Raw genomic sequence first — 20,511 nt, 5'->3', positions numbered from 1 at the left:
TGCATACACTCTACCATGGAAGTTCACAAACTATAGTAAATATTCTGACACGGAAATTCATAAGCAGTAGCTGGACACCAGATTAGACACGACAACTTTAGTCTGAAAACAACTATAATTTCTTAAAATTGCTTTTGTTTGATCAAATTAATTTTATGTGATTGGTTTCTGTGTCTTGCTGTGCTCTTAACCTTTGAAGCCTCTTTTCTGGAAATATTTTCAGCTTCCTAGTTTAAGACTTGTGTAGGATATTACACAGAACATTATACCAAAAAAATCTAATTCAATTTGAGACCGTAAGTGATATAATTGCAACTCTATCTTCGTTTTCTTTGTGCAGATGTGGACAATGAGCCTCACTGTGTGTGATGATTTGGATCTGTATTAAATGTCAAGCTGTGAACACAGACAGCCTGTGAGGAGGGAGGCAGCGAGCTTTCCTGTAGTACCATACTTCATGTGGAGTCTTCTTGTAATAGACAGTGAGAATTCCTATTTTGCACAAGTAGCTTGGTACAAAGCCCTTCCTGATTTCTTATTGTTTTGCATTTTTGTCTCTCGTGCTTGTTTCAGATCACCAAACAAATGTTAATATTAAACAAAGATAACCCTAGGAAATAAAAAAAATGCAGTTTTTTTAAAATGATAATTTCATTTCTTATGGGGGAAAACATGTCCAAACCTCATCAAGATGTTTTTTTGTCAAATGTGAGATGAGCCTTTGACTCTTTCTGGTCAGCAGTGGTTTTCTTATCGGAACTATCCCATACATGCTAATTTATTCAATTTATTTCTTATTATTGAATTTTGAACTCTCAACTCAAGTGAGGAAATTCAGGAATGCAGTTTTAGATGCTGTTCTGCTCTGGCTCTCACTGTGACTTGTTTAAAATCCTCATTTAAAAACTGTTCTTTCGTATTATTTGGGTTAAACTTTGTCTAATATTAAAATGTCTTTGACACATGTAAGTGTGACATATATATGTAAAAAAAATTCAAGAAGGGGGCACTGTTTTTTTTTTTGTTTTTTTTTTAAAACATTTTGTTATTCCTGACTATTTTCACTGGTTGAAGGATGAAACTTAAGAACGGATTTAGTCTCTTCATTACGACTATTTTGAATATTCTGTAGTTAATTAAAGATGAAAAGAATGCAGTACATACAAAGGAATAATAAAAGACCCACAGCACTATAAATGGACAGCTAGACGGACAACATATTTGGATAGATGTGTTTTCAACCACAAGGAGGCAGTTTAGCTCCACTGTAGAGAAAAATGGACGACGGGGTTTCCTATTGCGATAATATACAAGGTCTCTGCAGAATTCACAGCCCTCTGTCGTTATATGTAATGTATGAGGGGCAATTTACAGCACAATATTTACTCCTTAAAGGAGTAATGGCACGAACTCATCACTAGTAGTACTACAACAGCTGCTGGTATAATAAGAATAAATATTTTATTTTTCTTTTCATTGAAATAATAATAATAATTAATTAAAAAGACTACTAATTTCTATGGTAGTGAGTGCTGCCTTCAGATACTTCCTCTAATCCGCGATTAAAGAAACATAAACATAATTATGTAACACAATGCACTTATTTTAGTGATAAAAAATATGTTAAATACCGCATTCATAACCATGACGGAACTAACTTACATTCACAATGAATCAAACACGTCTCAGTGCTATTTTGATTCAGTTTTGATTTAGTTAAGAATTACCCTTTTTTTTTTTCTTTAAAATTTGTCCCTCATTTATAACCCAGAGTAGTTAGCTAAAAGTAGTGTAGTTAAAAAGCCCCAGTTATTTACTTTCGCTGTTTGTTCCGGCTTCTTCTTGGCATTCTTATGACATAGCTTATTTGTGTAGTTTACGGGCGGGCCTGAAGGCATCACGTTGCTATGGTAACTCAACGCTGAAACCTGAGGGAGAAGTACATTCAGCGTCTAGCTGAGATAAAACGGAGCCACGTGTCTTAGAATCCAGCAAAAGCTGTCTAAAACGGACAAACACGCAATGGAGAAACTTGAAGACATCGAAAGTTTTCTGAAGAATGTTGATGAAATAAGTGAGTAATGGTAGAAGTATAGTTTACTAACGATATTAGCTAACACAAAGTTATTCTCTTGTACCCATTTTGCTAAGTTAATTAGCTGTAAACGCTAAAAAACTATTGTGTTCAATAAATATTGAGCTCAAAACGCAAATGTAGTGTATACTTCTGTGCTACTGGGAACTTTGTTGGTTTGAAGGTGTAGATTCTTGAGCTATTTCTTTACTTTTAGCCCTATTTCAAATGCCAAAGTAAAGCCTCTTGGAAAAGATCTCTCTATTTCTTTGAATTCTTTTCAGGTCAGCTTGTGGAGGACCTAAGGTCTTCTGATGCTGAAGCCCAACAAAAAGCAATGGAAAAAGCTGATTGCTACATCACTTCCTTGGCAGAGCCCTGCAGAACCAAAATCAACAAGATGACAGTCAACACAAACCCACCGCCACTCCCTCCTTCCATAGTAAAGACATGCATGCAGTCAACAGCATGTGTCTTAGTCTACAACTCCTTGTATCTTTCTCTGTCTCTCATCCACTCTCTGACCCTCAGGCAGGAACACTACAGACACTACAAACAGCTTCTTGTTGTGTTATCCACCTTGTTCTCTCTTGTTCTTTAAGAAAAAGAACACGGTGTACATTAAGCAGTGAGTAGGTTTTGACCTCTTTGCTACTGTTATTGTTTTTTAAATTGTTTTTTTCTTCTTTTACAGACTCCTCAGACTGAAACTCCAGGTGAGCCACAATGAAAATAAATGTCTCTGTGGTTGTCAGTTGCAGTGATTGAAAGCACACTGATACTGTGCCCAATAATGAAATATTTCAACCAAAGAAGCAAAAACTAGTATCCATTTTTCAAAGATAAATTAATAAAGAACATAAATGATTTATTCCTCCCATGAACTACCATGCATTAGAGGATATGAATGACTCGAAATCAGTGATGTTCTTTGAGTTGATTTGTCTAGAGGCCCTTTAGTCAAGGAGCCTTGTTAACTGTTTAACTCACCAAGGACTTGCATTACATCATCAGTTTTACTGCTTAAACATATGCAAATAGGAGTAATCTCTAGGCTAGTGTACAGTATTTTTATATACTGAGAAGCGCTGTGATGACATCCCACTGAACCCAGCACCCTGAATGTGATATTCCATTTAAAACAGCTTTTCAGCCGGCACTTCTTTTCAAGTCGCCCGGGGGTAAAACTCATTAACAGTTAAGCTTCAAATGTGTAAAAAAACTCACACCTCTTTGTGTGAATCTTCTAATATTGAAATTAACACACCATACACTGAATTCATGATGAGTAAGAAAAATAATCTTGTGCTCGGGGCTGAGAAAGCAAAACAGATTTTAAATTTCTCTGGCTCTTATTTATAGAGAATATCTAGCTTTGTGTGAACCCTCTTTGCATTATAAACACACACTCTGCACACTGTCTGGATCTGTGTAGTTACTAATAATGACTTTCTAAAACGACTGCAGTTTAAAAATAACAGAGCTTCTCAGACAGCGTTGGTTTGATTTTGTTTATTTAAATGGTGTGCAAACTCTCTTCATACTGTGCTCATTAAAAATGGCATTTTTTGACTATTTCCTCCTTTGTAGTACTCATGCTTAAGATTATTTTTTTAATTTCTGTTTTGATCAGAGAATTTCATGAAGATTATGGAGATGGATGCAGAAGAAAGGAAAGTTCGGAAAGCTGCAAATGTGAAAAAGGCTATCGGTTTGTGAAACTTAGCTACCAAACCCTCAGAGGTCTAATTCGAACTCCAAGCAATCAAAATATATGTATTTTTATTGTTTGTGTGTCTTTGCAGTTTGCATTTCTCCAAAATACAGGATTAGGGTTATCACCTGTGATGAATCAGACTTCAGAGGGTTCACCTGTTGTAGATGAGCATTTCTCTATAGTCATTGTTCTGCTGAGCTGACAGTGTTTCCTTTTTAAATGTAACTGCTTGTATCCATCCCTGCAGCGTTCAAGGACAAAGGGAATGAAGCTTATGCTCAAGAAGACTATGAAACTGCTGTAAAGTATTACAGCGATGGTTTGGCTGAAATCAAAGATATGCAGCCGCTGTACACAAACAGAGCTCAAGTAAATATCTTCAATCTATGCTTTACAATGAAAACACAGACTTCCCTTTTTTCTCAAGGGGAAACAGAGCAGAGATGCTTTTGTGTGTTTATGTGGACACAGAGTGCATTAGGCATCTGTGAAACAGAACTTTAGAGATTTTAAATTTAGAATCTTTGTTACCATCTGCAGTGAAATTGTAAAATCATTATGTTCCCTTTCAAAATGTCCTGTCTAATGTTTACATCTGTGTAGGCCTATATTAAACTGGGAAAGTACAATGAGGCCGTCAGTGACTGTGAATGGGCCCTAAAGGTAAGGTCTGCCGCATGTGTTATACTGAAGTCTAGTGAGCTCACCAGCAGTTTAGAAATATTCTCTAAAGAAACTGGGATGTTTGAAAAACTGGTTTAATTTGGTAATATCCTCAGAATAATGTTTTCTTTATGCTTCCCCAGAATGTCAAAGACACAATTTTTGGGTGGGAGATGTGCTCTGTAAACTGTTCATGTAATTTTCTCCAGTGCAGTGTGTCTGAAAGTCAGGTTGAATATTTATTTCTTACTGTGCAAGTGTGCTGGAGTCATTAAACGACCATTATGTAGATGAAGAGGTTTATTAAGTAATCCCATGATTATTTCATTTCTGCCAGTGTAATGAGAGGTGCATAAAGGCTTATCTACACATGGGTAAAGCATATCTGGGATTGAAGAAATATAACGAGGTGAGTAAGAATACCTCTCATTACAGTTGTACGCCTGAAGTAGAAAGATAATAAGAATTCTCAAGAAATTATAAATATGTTTCTGATTAAGATAATGTGGACTCACAGGAATCATCTGTAAATCTAATTTCAAATTATTTCAATTTATTTATTCCAAAATAGGATTATATCTAACACAGATAACCAGTAAAGCAAGATTTATTGTATGAATCACATTAAAGTGCACTGTAGCTTTTTGCAAACTGTATACCAGCTCTGCTGAGTCTAGAATCTTCTGGAGTCTTTAGTACATGATTGAAACACATTATATAGAAAATGATGCAGAACATTTTTTCTTTTTTTAGGCAAGAGGCTGTTTTGAAAAGATAGAAGAAATTCAACCTGGGAAGGAAAAAATAGTGAAAGGTAAAGAACTATTTCCCATGGACTACGCTAGGAAAAGGTCCATTAATGAAAATCACCATCTTTGGTCATGTATCATCCAGAACTGTTTTAAGATGGGTACAGCACACATTTACGTTTTTCTTTGAAAAACATCCACAATATTTTGTTTTTTTTTTATACTTTGCTTAATTATTCTGTGAAAAGAGTCATATGTTTTCCTAACAATATAAAGCCATCATACTCCTCAAAAACATGACAGTTAGAGGAAGAATGCATCCGTTCATTTTCTTCCACTTGTCAGGGTAGCACCCTGTGGCAGCTGGGAGTCTATCTCGGTCTATCACAGGGCTAACACATAGAGACAGACAACCATTCACACTCACATTCACACCTATGGCCAATTTAGAATCACCAGTTAACCTACTGTAACATGCATGCCTTTGGTCTGTGGGAGGAAGCCAGATTACCTGGAGAGAATTCACACAGAGGGAGAGAACATGCTAACTCTACACAGAAAGGCATCAGCTGGATTGTGGATTTGAATTCAGGACCTTCCTGCTGTGAGGTGACAGTACTTAAAACGGCCCCGCTGTGCCATCCTTGATTAAAAAAAAAAAAAAAATACATTTAAGTGATGAAATATCCATCCACATGAAATATTAATCAGGTAATTAAAGGGTTAAGCAGTATTTTTTAGCATACAGGACTCTTTGTTCTCAGTCTGATGGTAAGATGGCAAAATGCTTACCAGGCCAAAAGAGTAGAGTTGTATGTAGAGCAGCAGTGAGACATCCTCATGTCTTATCCTGTCAGTGACCAAAGATTAGACACTGGTTAGATCAGAAATAGTTTGAAAAGGAGGAGCTTGAGTGGAGGTGGGTTGCAGTGTGACTTCCTGAGGCAAATTGACTTTAGGCTAACTAAAGCAACTTAAGTAGTGGGACCTGTACCAGATTTGATGATCAGATTCATATAATGATACCAGCTGAGACCTAAGCTGATGTGACCTGGGATTATGTGGCCTGACCTGGTTTATCTGAACTAGCACTGTGCTCTATTTTGTTTTATTCCCAGATAGAACCTAACCTTCCTGCACTTTGTTACTTTAATGCATATGATGCATCAAGTTCAGTGTTTTACACTGATTTTGCTATTTTCTTATTTGGGCTATTAGGTCATATGTGATGTACCAATACATTTCTTATACATTGGCAAGTGACCTCTTTCTATTTGAGTGAATATTAATAGCAGGTGGTGGGTGTGGTAGTCATGCCAGGTTGACAGATGCACCACAGGAGACTCTTCTCAGATAGGGGCAGCTGCACTTACTGCTATGGAATAACTTACTTTCTCTTCTTGCTTCTCCATTCTCTTTTGTTCTCCTTTGCAGAATACCTGACCCAGGTTGATTTGGGAAAGGAGAAAGAGACTCAGGAGATAAAGGCAAGGGAAGAGTTTGACAAGGGGAAGAGGAAGGCCACAACAGTGGTGGAGCTGTTGGAGAAGCTGTCAAAACCCGGTCAGATTGCCCTCTACTACTGCGGAGGATTGGAGATTCTGTCACAAGCACTTACTGACTGTGAGTGTTCAAACAATTGTGTTTCTCCTTTAATCACTGTTTTCAGTTTTTTCTTGGTAGACTGCGTCTCCGGTGCACCTATTTGTTGGTTTTATGACAAACAAACAAACAAACAAACAAACAAACAAACAAACAAACAAACAAACAAACAAACAAACAAACAAACAAACAAACAAACAAACAACAACAAAAAACGGATTTCAGGCTAGATTGGATAAGAAGACTTGAAGCAGAAAAAGAGATTACAATAATATGCTCTAAAAGCTTGTGCTAATTACAAAAATGCTTTTTTAAGTTTTGCAGGATTGCTTCATGGTAGGTTAAATGCTTACCATCCATGAAGTCCTGCACCATTAGTCTTTGGTACCAGTGACAGTGGAGCAAGTGTGTAAATGGTGGCTGATGTCCATTAAGTATCAGCTTCGCAGACGTTAATGTAAAATGAAAGACGTGCCAGACATTGTTCCTTAGTTTATTTAATAATGATCAGTGCATTAATATCAATCCAGATTCCATATTGGCCAAGGGCATGTGTCCAAATGCATTTTCACTTTTATTTTAAATCAAATATTTTCTTAAATGATTGAATTTCCAGCTATTTTTTGTGTTTTCTACCAGAGACATGTCTAATCAAGATATTGGTTAATTAAAAAAAATAATTCATTAATTTTAAGTACTGTATATTCCTTTTTCATCCTGCTTGTAGAGTGATGCAGTTTTGTTCTTGAATCTATAAATAAACAATGAATTGCTTCATTAAAAACACCGTTACAGTATGTTTAAAACTTAAGTATTTTTTTCGACATGCCTCGTAACGTTCTGTACTTTTAGATGTTGATGGTATAGAGATCAGAGGTTTGCTTTCTTTGAAAAACTACATCTACCTCAGTTGCTGCTGTGTTTGTGTTATTTGTGTTTATTTATTTTGTCAGGATGCTGGCTCAGTTAAAATAGAAGAGAATTAATCATAGCAGTGCTGAAATCCTCTATATATAGTCACGAAAAAGAAAGTTTTCAGGACCTCTGTGCAGTCCTGTAACTTGCAAGAAGCTTGATAGCTACATCCGAGAGCATTACTAGCATGTTAAATGTTAAATTTCATGACAGTAAAATTAGAAAAATTTTACTGTCTGGAAGGGTTACCACGAGAAAACCTCATCTCAATCAACGAAAGCAACATGCAAGCTATTGAATTATTGTTTTTTCACAGGACTGCCCAGTCTGCAGAGTCTTGTGAAAACGTTATTTTTCTTATAACTCTACATATAAAGCAACAGTACTTTTGTTAGAAACTGAAAAATGTTCCTGTTTATTGTCCCTCAACAGTGAAATGATATATCCACCTTTACATGTGAAACTGTTATTCAATAAATAATTTTCAGGCTTTTGTGCAGTGCCACTTCTGTGAAAATCTTTCATTTCTTCTTCACTGGTTCTTTTCAGGATTTCCTTATATAAAAATCCTGGAATTGCCACTCTGAAACTTTCTTTAGCGTCTAGTACAGACAGAAGTTTTTTTTTTCCTTTTTGTTTTACTGTGCCTGGTGGAGCAGCTTTAGTGCAATATTTAACAAAGCATCCACGATAGAACTTGTCCATTTACTAAGCTCAGCAGCATTATTTCACTCTGTCCTGTCGGTCACTACTGAATGTTGGAACTTCTCCATTGACACACTAGATTTGTGACAGCCTGGCCCCGGGCACTCTCCATGGACATGGGCCTCAAAATGACATGTTTATATACATTTCAGTGCAAGAAGTGAGCTGTTGAAAAGAAACATATCTAATTCCTTTTGCTTGGTGGTAGCACAGAGCTTGTTTCTCAAGGTTTTAGATAGGCAGGAACACACTCTTATGGGCCTGATTTCTTCTTGGGTGAAGTAGGGAATTGGGTGGCCAACCACTATTTCACCCCATGTTCCTGTTTGACAATGATACACTCAGGCTGAAAAATAACCGATATGTTTACCAAGTCCTCTGCAGTCTGAAAAGGGGCCACTGTGGACAGGGAGTAATTGAACTTCACTGGGTGATTCACCCTTCCTATTTGAGCTGGTGATATTTTTGTGAATGTTTTTGACCTGCCAAATAACTTTGAAAGTCAATGCTACTAATGTAACTCTTTTTAGTTATTGCCACAAGGCAAAAATGGCAGTTTTTTTTATTCAATAGCAGCACTGTAACAGTATAACTCGCCAAGGTCAGTGGCTCCATCTGAAGTTTGTTTTTTTGTCTACTTATACTTTAAACATGTGGCAATGACGTGGTAATGAACTGCATCGAGTGTTCTGCTACCTGCATTGTAAATTTTCAGGTATTTTGACTGCAGGGGCAAGGCTGATGAAACTAATAATGTTTAAAGTTCACCACTCAGCAAACCATAAGAAGGTAAAGCACATCAAAATGAAATGGTAACTCTCTCTACTTCTTCTTCTTTCTTTTTTTTGTTAACTTGTATGACTGTTTGTAACATAGGATGTTATGTTGCCCTGGGTATTGTCTGCCAAATGGCAAACATCTCTTATCAAATTTCACTTTTTTCTTCATTAGAAGAATAAAAGTGTCATGTCAAATGATATAATGCCTGTCTTACAGTGCCATTCAACAGAAAAGGGCAAAACTTACATAACTTACGACTGAAAGGATCTCAGCAGGGCTGACATTACAAGCTTTTCCCCCTAAAAGTACTCCTTCACTGCTCTGCTTTACTTCGTCTTCTTTGGTATTAGATAATAAACTGTTTCTTACTTTGCCTTAGTCTCTTAACATGTTTTATGTATTTTTCATTCCTGCCCTTGACTGTAAATCAGCCAGTGAAAAAGGTGCGTCTGCAAAATCTCTAAGCTGCCTGATGATGTTCCACTGCTTTCCGTCTTCTTACACCATATATTGTTCTCTTCAAACAGGTACAGGGCAGACCCTTTTCAGGCTGAACAATGGCTTTAGTATCATCGCCAGCAATGTCACGGTGAGAAGGTAAGGAGACCAGAGGGAGAGGTAGCAGTCAGCCCTCGGTGGAGCTTTGACAGATGGACTTAGAGGCAGGGGCATACAGAGACAATGATGGCATAAACTCGAGAGATCATTCACCGCCCCCTCTCCCTCCTCAGCTGTTTCTATGAAAGCCCAGAGAAGAAAAGATGATCACACTAGAGATTGAGATGAGTGCTGAAATAAGCAATGGCCCCCGTTCTGTCCCAGAAAGAGGTTGTGTTTTTGTACAAGATACAAATTATGACTCCCTCGTTTCAGATCAGTAAGGTTATTATTAACTTGTCACATGCTTTCAATGTAGTCCATTGTTAGCAATATCCTTTTTCAAGCTGGGACACAGTGTCCAGGAAGCAGAGGGTGCAAAGAAACTGCAGTCTGAGCTTGACGGAAATACTCAGTAAGGCTGCTGGTGTGAGCCAGATAAATCACCTAACACCTATGTGAGCCACGAAGCAGGAAAAGCCAGTGCCATTGTGGCCTGTCCTAATCACAAATTGAAGGGGCACTCTGAGTTTGGGTGCTCTTGGTCATTTCTGAGAGTTAAAGATAAGCAGGAAAAAAGGTCTAGAGTTCTTCAAAGTTACATTTTATGCTAAATATAGTATTTTTATTTCAAGGTGTCTTTCAAGCTCTTCACTTTTACATATATAGCTGAATCTAAAAAATGAATGAATATTTTTTTTGTGAGTGCCTTTTTAAAAAAATAAACACTGTTCTGCAGTAGGGTTGTTTCATATAAAATTATCAGCTATGTTGTCTTTGGCAACTGGGTTTTATGTTTACTGACATACTCACATTGCTTGTATAATTTCTCTGCAGTTGCCTGTTGGAGAAAACAAATGATCCAGAGAGTCGTGAGCTGTGTGTGTCTGTTTTTAAAATATGGAGGAGAGTTTGTTGTGGAAATGGTATGTTGACAACTGAGGTACACTTCAGTGTCTGTCCATGTATCATTTTACTGTCACCGATTTAGAAGGAAAATAAGAAAACAATACTGTTGACCTCTAAATTAGTATTGTGGTCTTTATGCACATCTTGTCAGTATTTTGTTGAACATGTTTTTTGTGCTTAAGATGGGTGACACATGGAATGTCTAGCATTTTGTGCAAGCCTTGATCATTTTTACACACTGTGTATTTGTAATATAAATACCTTCATTATCAACATAGGATTAATAATACAATGCTAAATTCATTAAAACTAGGTTGTTGTTTACTGGGAACTGACAATGGGACCACTGTGTCTAGTGTATCTGTCTCTTTATTCTTCTTTGTTTTTCCACTGCTTTCAGATGAAAACCAGAAGCTGTTGATGACATGTCCGGTCGCCACACAGTCCATTGTTCATTTGGCTTCATCGGAGCATGATGAAGTGGCGAAAGAATGTCTGGCACTGCTGTCGGTGTACTCAGAGATACCACGTGGCAGACATTTGGCCATTGAGAGCCTTGATTTGAACATGTAAGATATTACTTTATGTTGTCGGGAGATTCCACTAGCGATGACTCAGTTGGAGTGAAGATTCAGTTATTGTCCACCATAGTCAATCGCTTTGCAGGGACAGGGAATTATATATTATATAGACAGAAACAGTAATGCTCTTTTACCTCCTCCCTGCAGTGGAGGGACTTTAGTCTAGCCTCGGGTAATATGTTTGTTATTGTCACTCCAGGTGCGACATCATTTTAATGATATTTCAAGAACTTTTGTTCTGTCATTGCTCTGTTAACTCTGAGCAGCCCAAACAATTTGTTTTGCTACCCGTATACCTGCGGCTGAGCAGATTTTCAGAAAATGTAAAAAGAGTGATTTTTATTGTCAAAGTATTTCTGGCATTATTATCCCAGTTGTTGGTCCCAGGCTAAATGCCATCATTATGTGGGAACAAAATATTAATTTCCTTTAGTAATATCTTCTCCCTCTCTCTTTGTTTATCTGCCTTTGCTCTTATCTGAATGTAAAGGTTAGTGAGGAACCTCATGGTGTGCGTCTCAAAGCCAAAGAAGCAGCAGGAGAACACAGCGGTCAATATTCTGCAGAACTTTGCAACAGAAAGCCGGTATGATTCATTACTAACCCAACAAAATACTCAAGTCATGATCACTTCACGCAGTCTTTACAAACTAATAAAACAGAAACAAGGCCTACAGGACACTCCTGTTTGCCTAGCACAGATCTACCTGTATCAGCAGAAGTCTAGAGAGAAATAATAATGTGTTATCCAAGCCTTAATTACTACACTCATTAAAGCCAAGGCTGCTCTGCTTCTGATCGACTTCAACTTAAAGACGCTATTTTAGTGTAGTATACATATAAGCAGTATAGATATCATACAGCATTCTTAACCTTTAGTATTGAATTAAACGGAAAATGACTGTGCAGTGCAGATACAAAGCTCACAGCAAATCCATCCGACTTTTACTGCCTTTGATGTGGATGAGTGACAGTCTTCAGAGACATGACAGTCAGTTCTGTTTGACCACTAAATTGAATTGTCCTGTATCTCTTGTATGACTTGGACATTTTGTGCATTTGGGGAGTATTTACAATTGTTGAGGCTCTAGGGTTCGAAGATAAGTCACTGGACTCAACTGTTCAGCTAGGAAAGCGGTCCCCTCCTTTGAGGTTATACACAGTTTTCGTTTCTCGAAGTTCTTGATTTGCTTTCTTCTGTCATGCATGGCTGTGTATAACTTAACCTGACATCATTCTCTCACCTTTGACTTTATTCCCATTGTAAAAACAGCACACAGGATATTGTCAATTTGCTACTTCAGTGTGACAGTAGAAGACCTTCTGTCATTTTCCATATTTATACTCAGACAAATCCTGTTTTGCATTTGTAGCAGACATGTTTATATATATATATATATATATATATATATATATATATATATATATATATATATATATATATATATATATATTTTTTTTTTTTTTTTTTTTTTTTTTTTTTTTTCTCTTGCAGGTTTTGTATTCAGTTGAGAGATGTTTTGACAGACTCAGTCATTCTGCCAGTTACAACAATGCTGGTAATATATGCAATTACTGGTTCACTTTATATGCAATTTGTGTGCATGTGGAAAAAGTACTCAAGTGTTTCCTGTATTTTTCAGAAAAATTTCAACACGTCCAATCAACATATACTTCCGTCACTGATATCAGGTCTCGGCTGTCTGGCTAGAGATGACGTCATTCGTCACAAGCTTGCTCATGATCCTGATTGTTGGAAGGCCTTTCTGGTTGCTGTTGTTAGTAATGGTTACACATTTGTCTCTTTCTTTAGAAAAGTGCAAATTGCTATTCATTGTGTTGACGTCATATGCCAAAGAAATTAAATGTCTTCTATAGTGTTGTCACAATGAGACAGAAAAGATGTCTGCTTATTATTTAGTGGAGGGTTTTATTCTCTCTCCACACAGAGGACATGCATTGCATCTGAATACAGAGAGATCCTCTACCCTTTACTTGGCTTGATTATGAACCTTTCAACCGTCACCTCCCCTGTTATCCAGGTAAGTTCTCAGGTTCTCTGACTTTTTTCCTGACAACTTGAGGAACAACATTCTTACTACAAAATTCATTAATAGTAATAAAATAAGATTGATAGATTAGACTATATCAAAAAAAAGAAAAGAATAAAAGCCAATGGGAAAGGAAGCAGAAAGAGCAATTATTTGTTGTGACACCTATTTAAAGGTGAATTGAATGTGAAAATTGGATTATCCACTTTTCCATCTGTGGCTGTTTGAAGGAGCTTTCTGTTTCACTCTGCGACTCCTGTGTGGATCTCCTGAGGCATAACGACGAGGGAATCATAACTGTGAGTAAAGCTTATGCTCCAGCACTCTGAAGACTTTAACCTTAACAAAGAATATAGATTGATCAGGCATAACATTATGACCATGGACGTGTGAAGTGTACAGCACTCATTATTTCTTCATCATGGCTCCTTTTAGTGAGTGGGATATTGAGTGGGATATATCAGCTATTATTGTCAAGGTTGATGTTTTAGAAGCTGGAAAAATGGGTAAGCGTAAGGATTTGAGTGAGTTTGACAAAAGCCAAGTTGTGGCTTGACGACTGTATCACAGCATCTCTAAAAATATCGATCAAAAGGTCTAACTAAGGATCACTGGTGAACAGGTGACAGAGTCAAGCATGGCTAAGGCTCAATAATGCATGTGGGGCGCAAAGGCTAGCCCATGGGGTTCAGCTCAACAGACAAGCTACTGTTACTGAACAAGTTAATGCTGGTTCTGATAGAAAGGTGTCAGAATACACAGCGCATCACATTTTGTTGCAGCAGACCAGTAAGGGGGCCCATGCTGACTCATGTCCATCGCCAAAGCTCTGACATTGGGCTTGTGAGCATCAGAACGGGACCTCGGAGCAGTGGAAGAAGGTGACCTGGTCTGATGCATCATGTTTTTTCTTTTACATCACGTGGTAGATGGCTGGGTGCACTTGGGAACACCCAGCACCAGGATGCACTATGGGAAAAAAGCAAGCACTGTGATACTTTGGACAATATTCTGCTGGGAGACCTTGGGTCCAGCCATCCATGCGGGTGTTATGTTGTCATGCACCACCTTTATTATTACTATTATTGTGTTGCTATTTTGTACATTATATATTATATATATTAGCTTTGCTGAGAGGATCTGTAATGAGCATGTATGTTCCAATTATACGTTGGAAACGACAGTTAACATTTGCTTTAAAGCATTAGAAAGTTGTCTTTATGGTAAAATATTAAGTAATAATTTCTTCAAAACACCCTTCAAAGTTTTTAAAGATGCATTATTCACATTATTGCCAGTAGAATAGAATAGAATTAGAATTCAACTTTATCGTCATTGCACATGCACAGGTACAGGGCAACGAAATGCAGTTTGCATCCATCCAGAAGTGCTTTAGTGATATAGATATATTACAACATATATTAGCAATAATATAGATATAGTAGTGGCTTTAGACCAAGCTGACTGCAGCCTGAAACCCAGTCTGGTCCTAATTTGTTGTTAAGAATAACCTTCTTTGTGTCGGCAAACAAAGAGAAAAGAAGGAACAATTTTTTTCATCACTTTTGTTCTATTTTGTCTACTGCACACCCACATATTGTGTAGTTTGTATCTTCAAAATATTAAACTGTGCTTTCAAAATCCTGGATAATACAGTGCAATTTAGACATTTTAACCTGCAATGAGTTTCCAGTTTGTAATAGCCTTATTTTTATTATTTTCTGAAAACACCCTTTTTCTTCAAATGTTTTTTTTCTGCTAGTTTTCCTTGCCCCATAGCAGTTTTTTGATAATCTGCTATCCAAATTCTCTGCTTTGTTTTTCAAGCCTCTACTTTTTTCAGTCTTGTATTATTTCATTTTCTAATGCCAGAATTCTTCATTGTTCTCCAGAGAGCCACAGGTGTGCTAAGCACTGTCCTACCCCAGTCCTCACAAGCCGTTCAGCATGTTATCCAAAGGGAAATGGTCAAAACCATGTGCAGGCTCCTGAAGGTGGTAACTGTGAACACTAATCTACTGCTCAAATGTCACCATAGTTATCTGCTTCTTCTTGTTGAAAGATGTCATTGTATAACACATATTCATTTCATAGTAGCGCATGCAACTACTTGGCCTGAATTCGTTGCTTATTTGTGAGCTTGGTTATTTGTCTTGTGCATTCATGTTTTGTATCATGTATCATCAAAGCAACACAAAATGCAACAAAGCCAGAGACCCAAATTTTCTCTATATATACATATTTGCCGTAATTCCACTAAAAGACAGTTTTTCTTCATATTTCACGTGACCTCTGACTGTCACCATAAATTTAATGTTTATCCACATTCTTTCTGCTGGTTTTAATGTCATTGTTATTTTTGTGCTTGCCTACCCAGGGAGCCGGGCAGACTGCCACTAAGTATGCCATTAAGACTTTGACAGTGTGCACTGCTGCCAGTCACTTGGCACGGGAGAAGCTGGTGAACTCTGATAAAAGTGAGGAATGATTGACGTGTTGGTTTTAACAAGCTCCTTCATTAGTCCATGAATAAAATTTGAGTGCTGACCTAATATTCAAATAAAGTGTGTGCATGTGTGTGTTGATTCACATATGAGGACAGTAAATACTACATCCACTGATTTTTAAAAAAATTCTTTAGGTGTATTTAAATATATTTAATATACATCCTAATTGCCTTTCATTTACTATTTCACACAGAATTGTCTATAATACGTCGTTTGCTGAGCTCCAGCTGTGACGAGATGGTCTCAGGAAATGCAGCCCTGTGCTTGGCCCACTGCCTTGATTTGGAGGGAGTTGCCAGTGACCTGCTGGGCACTGATATTGTGCTGTTGCTGCTGCAGCACGCTGCAGGAGATGCTAAGAGGACAGCTGTGCAGCAAAATGCAGCAATAGCTCTTGGGAAGTTGTGTCGATGTGAACCCAGGTACCCTCTCACCCTAATCGATAAAGCCACGTAAACAATAGAACCAAGTCGCTCACCACGTATTGCTTTGAAGCTGATGCCATGTTGCTCCCGGACATTACACGCTTCCTAGGTGGCATTTTAATATATTTACTAGCAGGTCTTATGTCAACCAGCCATATTCACTCTCATTGATAGTCACGTATATCAAAGTTTATTAGTAATAGTTTAGTCAATATAGTTTATAAATGACCTAACTTTTAACCCCGTTAAATTGGTTTTCATGGATGCCTGGATGTTAAACGTAATTGTTACACCTGGTAGAGCAGTAACCCTGATCATTTTATTACAGATGAAAGGATTTAGACAGTTTTTAACTCTCAGTGTTGCCGCACTGATCGTGTGACAGCGGAGTTTGGGCCCAGGCACGGCTAATGACGTCAGACTTAAAGACCGGATTAAGACTCGACTGTACGCTGTGTTCGTGTTTTCCTGCAAAACAATAAGTTCCATTGGAGCAGCCCTTCAACGCCTCTCTCTGTCTCTCGCTAGCAAAGTTGACCCAGACAACAAAGTGAAGCCAGTTTTCGGCTACGAGCCCGACACTGAACCCGATGCATTAGCCAGAGGTCCCTTTACTATGGTTCAGAGCTGCGGACCTGTTTTATATACCCGCGGAATAGTTTTCTATATGAGATCGCTGCAAAAAGTGCAGCCTTACCTAATGTCCACCCTACTGTTACTCATTTATATTAAGATTTAAAAATCTAGTTGGTATTGGTATGGTGAGTAGCCTTCAGTAATAGTAATAAATCACACAGCAATAGTACATTCATGTAGTTGTAAAAAACATGATAATATATTAAGTAATCCAAAGTTTTCAGAGTAACATTGAGTAACGTTACAGAATTCGTTACAAAATACATTTTGGGGCATGTATTCTGTAATCTGTAGTGAATATGTTTTAAGGGTAACCTTCCCAACACTGAGCATTGATAGTAGAGGTAAGAGATATAGCCTAAATATTATATCACAATATTTCAAGAAATTCATGAAAAGTATATTTTTGATGATACAGAAAAAAATAATGGCTCCGTTACTGATGCTTGCAGCTTGCAGGCAGTAGCATTTATTTCAGTGTAAGTAAATAAATCCTTCTTTTCCTGCTGTAATGATGAGGCACAGCCTAATTTGAAGTGCAAATCTACTGAAACAAGAACCCAGCAACAGCAACATTATAGTGTAATAGTAGTGTCACAGCATTATATCCAGCGGCACAGCAAAAGTTAAACGTAAGCAAAAAAGTAGCCTACGTAGTGTTTTCACTGAAAATTTCGGTAAAAATATAACATGGCTATTTAACAGTTCAGTTTAAAAATAACTAAAATGACTTAACTTTATAACTTTTTGGAAGCCTGTGATAACACTGAAAAATATTTTCTACTTTGGATTTTTTTTGTCATCTTTGAATGACCTTTAAACCAGCAGCTTAAAGCACTACTTTTGCAAAGAAATCATAAAATTTAGCTATCAATTATTTAATGAGTTTAACGAGCTCTTTTTTGGAGTAGCATTATTTGAGGATTTTATAAATATTTGGGAGAAATTAATGTTTTTTTAACAGTCTGTAAAATAAATGAGAAGAAAGCCCTTCTAAGGATCTGGAACATGTTAGGTTAAATATTGTTTCTCTGACTCTCACTGAAGAGTGAAATTTGAGTATGAACATCCATCTACTCATAAATCCACGAGGATATAAATAAAAAGTGATCACGTTCTTAGCTAAGCAGTGATGTGTCGCTGTGGGCCATCATCCACTATAGAACCTCTGCGATTATGCAAGTACAACTGGAATAGTACACTTTATAATAGGAGTCGGCAGCGACAACGTGTCTCTTTATTCCTAGAAAGACTAAAATATTCCTCCAGGCTGAAGCACTTGCGTGTGACTGTGTTGAGGATGTGTTAGTCTTCAGTTCCTGAGCTCACACGAGTGTAGTTATAATTGAATGCCAACCAGCTGAATATATTACTGCTACTTTCTTTTGCAAAAAATCCCCCAAAACTTTTTCTTCTTTTCCAGACACATGAGCAAACTTCGAGAACTACACGGCCTTGAGATTCTGCACTCGTGTGTAAAGCTCATCTCATGAACCCCTGACCACACATTTTATAATATCCTTCCTTGACCCCAGTCTTGTTTTCTCCTGTATTCTGTGTTAGGCGTTGATACTTGCTTACCTTTGGGTAAAAGTGAAAGTAAATGAAAATGAAGACGTGCCAGTCCTGGTTGTTTATTAGTCTTCCTATTTATTAAATTTCATTTAAGATTATATTGATTTGCTATTACAGAAAACCAAGTCTGACTAGAGATTCATTAAATATTTTCTGTATTTCATTTGGATTTGAGTCTCCTCCGTTCTCCTTGTATTTAAACACTGAACAGTGTTTAAATACACTGTTCAGTGTATTAGAACAGTGTATTTAAACACTGAACAGCTACAATATTCTGTGCTTATTTTTCATGGAGGTATTTCATGTATGAATCACCACATAAGTGCACCCAGTTATACCTTGTTTATCTGTAACTTATATGATTTGAATGCCATTGTTTTATAACATCAAATATCTGCTTCTTGTACAGTTGAATAAGCTGTATTGTATTGTTGTATTTTCAGGGATTGATATTGACCAGACAAGGCAACATTAACATGGTGATGGTATTTCTATTGGGAAATTGATTAGAAAAGTGAAATATTAACATGTTTATACTTCTTGAAACCTTTAGATACAGTTTCTGGGTTGTTGTTTTTTTACATTAACATGTAGCATTTTCAGTACAACTAATTGTATTGTTGCCCTATAGTCAGAGTTTCTGATACATATTGTTTAAAATTCCTTATTGAATTCGTTCATCTTCTAACCCATGGCCATGTAGTTGTGACTGTAAAGAGGGAGGATTACTGTGAAATCGAATCCACGTATAAATGAACTTCAGAGGACAAAAGCTCCCTGCATGGGATGGCACCATCTGCTAGTAACTGCAAACAGCTGATACCTTCTGCTCAGGTGGATTAAACAGTAATAAGAGCATTTAATCAGCGGGACTGATAAATCGCAAACAAGACAGAACAGAAATGAAAATGCTTCACTGTTTTATACTAGGACTCTTTCTGCTTCCAGGTATGTACTCACAGTTGTGTTTATTTTCTCAGTAAAGTAACTTAACTTAATGGTGAGCCCTGTATACTGCAGATTAATCAATTAATTGGCCAATTTAATAAATTATTTCTATGTTAGATAGAATATGTTTGTTTTTTGCAGCTTGCAGCTATATATAAACTGCATACAGTACACATATATGAGCTGTAAAGTTGTAATACTTAAAATACAATATACTGCTTAAAATGTAAAAAATATTAAAGCAACATTAAAAAATACAGAAATGATTATTTATTTGTTCATCAGAAGAAAATACCAAAATAAAAACAACAAAGAGTAGTCTGCAGAGTAGAGTAAAGATGCCGAAAATAATAAAATAAAATAGCAGCTCTTTGAATAAATTAAAAGAATTTTCCTCACATATATATTTAATTGTGTGTCATGCCTGGTAGATGGATAGATACATAAATGATATTCTGGCTCTTACATTTTAATTTTAAAGTAATTACCTAAATCAGAGGAATACATTCATAAGTTAAGGCGTATTACATTCATAAGACTACTTTGTTTAGCTTTATGATAATGTTTTAATATAATCAATATTAATTGATTTATCTTTCACACCCATTCTATGTGTGACCTGTATGTGTTACCCTGTATTTAAATATATGATGTTATGGTATAGGTTTTTTTTTTTTTTTTGCTGTTTCCTCAGTTTGCCGTAGAGTAATAACTCACAATATTAATGTGCAAAGATTAATTCAGTTTGTAAACTGGCTGATATCAATGCTGCAATTATCAGTGTAAACATCAACCTCAGACATTTTCTATCTTATGCATACATGTACTATAGCAGCAAGGCTCTTTTTCTAACACTATTTTAAACTTCTTAAAATCACCAGCAAGGACAAGTTATATGAGGGCAAGACAACCTCTCCAATAACTAAAACAGTGATGCTGATTTAAAATGTTTTAACCTCACTCAGTCACTCGGTCTTATTTTGAATACCAGGTGTTTGTACTAATGTGATTTTAAGACTTCAATAGTACTAAACAGTAACACATTTATTTTATTTATTTATTCATTTTTGTGCTATT

The 20,511-nt window shown here is 36.7% G+C and overlaps 1 protein-coding gene across 2 annotated transcripts; it reads left to right on the top strand.

Annotated features, from left to right (window-relative positions):
* The first annotated feature begins 1,926 nt into the window (after positions 1–1,926).
* Positions 1,927–18,730, top strand: ttc12 (tetratricopeptide repeat domain 12). Of its 2 annotated transcripts, none has more exons than XM_085380607.1 (21): positions 1,927–2,074; positions 2,359–2,516; positions 2,769–2,790; positions 3,708–3,785; positions 4,039–4,160; positions 4,395–4,454; positions 4,792–4,863; positions 5,208–5,268; positions 6,638–6,826; positions 9,733–9,802; positions 10,640–10,728; positions 11,112–11,280; positions 11,783–11,878; positions 12,788–12,851; positions 12,936–13,070; positions 13,242–13,334; positions 13,574–13,642; positions 15,236–15,337; positions 15,721–15,820; positions 16,044–16,272; positions 18,335–18,730. In XM_085380607.1, the coding sequence occupies exons 1-21, from the start codon at positions 2,023–2,025 to the stop codon at positions 18,402–18,404; spliced, it is 2,100 nt and encodes a 699-aa protein (XP_085236733.1). In that variant the 5' UTR covers positions 1,927–2,022; the 3' UTR covers positions 18,405–18,730. The 2 variants fall into 2 exon arrangements, with proteins under 2 accessions (XP_085236733.1, XP_085236734.1); XM_085380608.1 differs by having other exon boundaries at positions 2,359–2,540.
* Positions 18,731–20,511: the final 1,781 nt, after the last annotated feature.

The sequence above is a fragment of the Rhamphochromis longiceps genome, linkage group LG14, assembly GCF_057381845.1.
Source record: "Rhamphochromis longiceps isolate RC_006_pf linkage group LG14, R_longiceps_female_GT1.1, whole genome shotgun sequence".
Taxonomy (NCBI): Eukaryota; Metazoa; Chordata; class Actinopteri; order Cichliformes; family Cichlidae; genus Rhamphochromis; species Rhamphochromis longiceps.
Note: the sequence above shows the minus strand (reverse complement) of the source record. Positions and strands in the feature narration are given on the sequence as shown.

What these genes read in the sequence shown, in the direction of transcription:
- ttc12 (XM_085380608.1), top strand. Translation starts at nt 2,023, where the DNA reads ATGGAGAAACTTGAAGACATCGAAAGTTTTCTGAAGAATGTTGATGAA. An exon ending in ACTGTGAATGGGCCCTAAAG is followed by an intron (nt 4,455 to 4,791) that starts GTAAGGTCTGCC and finishes CATTTCTGCCAG; the next exon opens with TGTAATGAGAGGTGCATAAA. An exon ending in CCATGTGCAGGCTCCTGAAG is followed by an intron (nt 15,338 to 15,720) that starts GTGGTAACTGTG and finishes TTGCCTACCCAG; the next exon opens with GGAGCCGGGCAGACTGCCAC.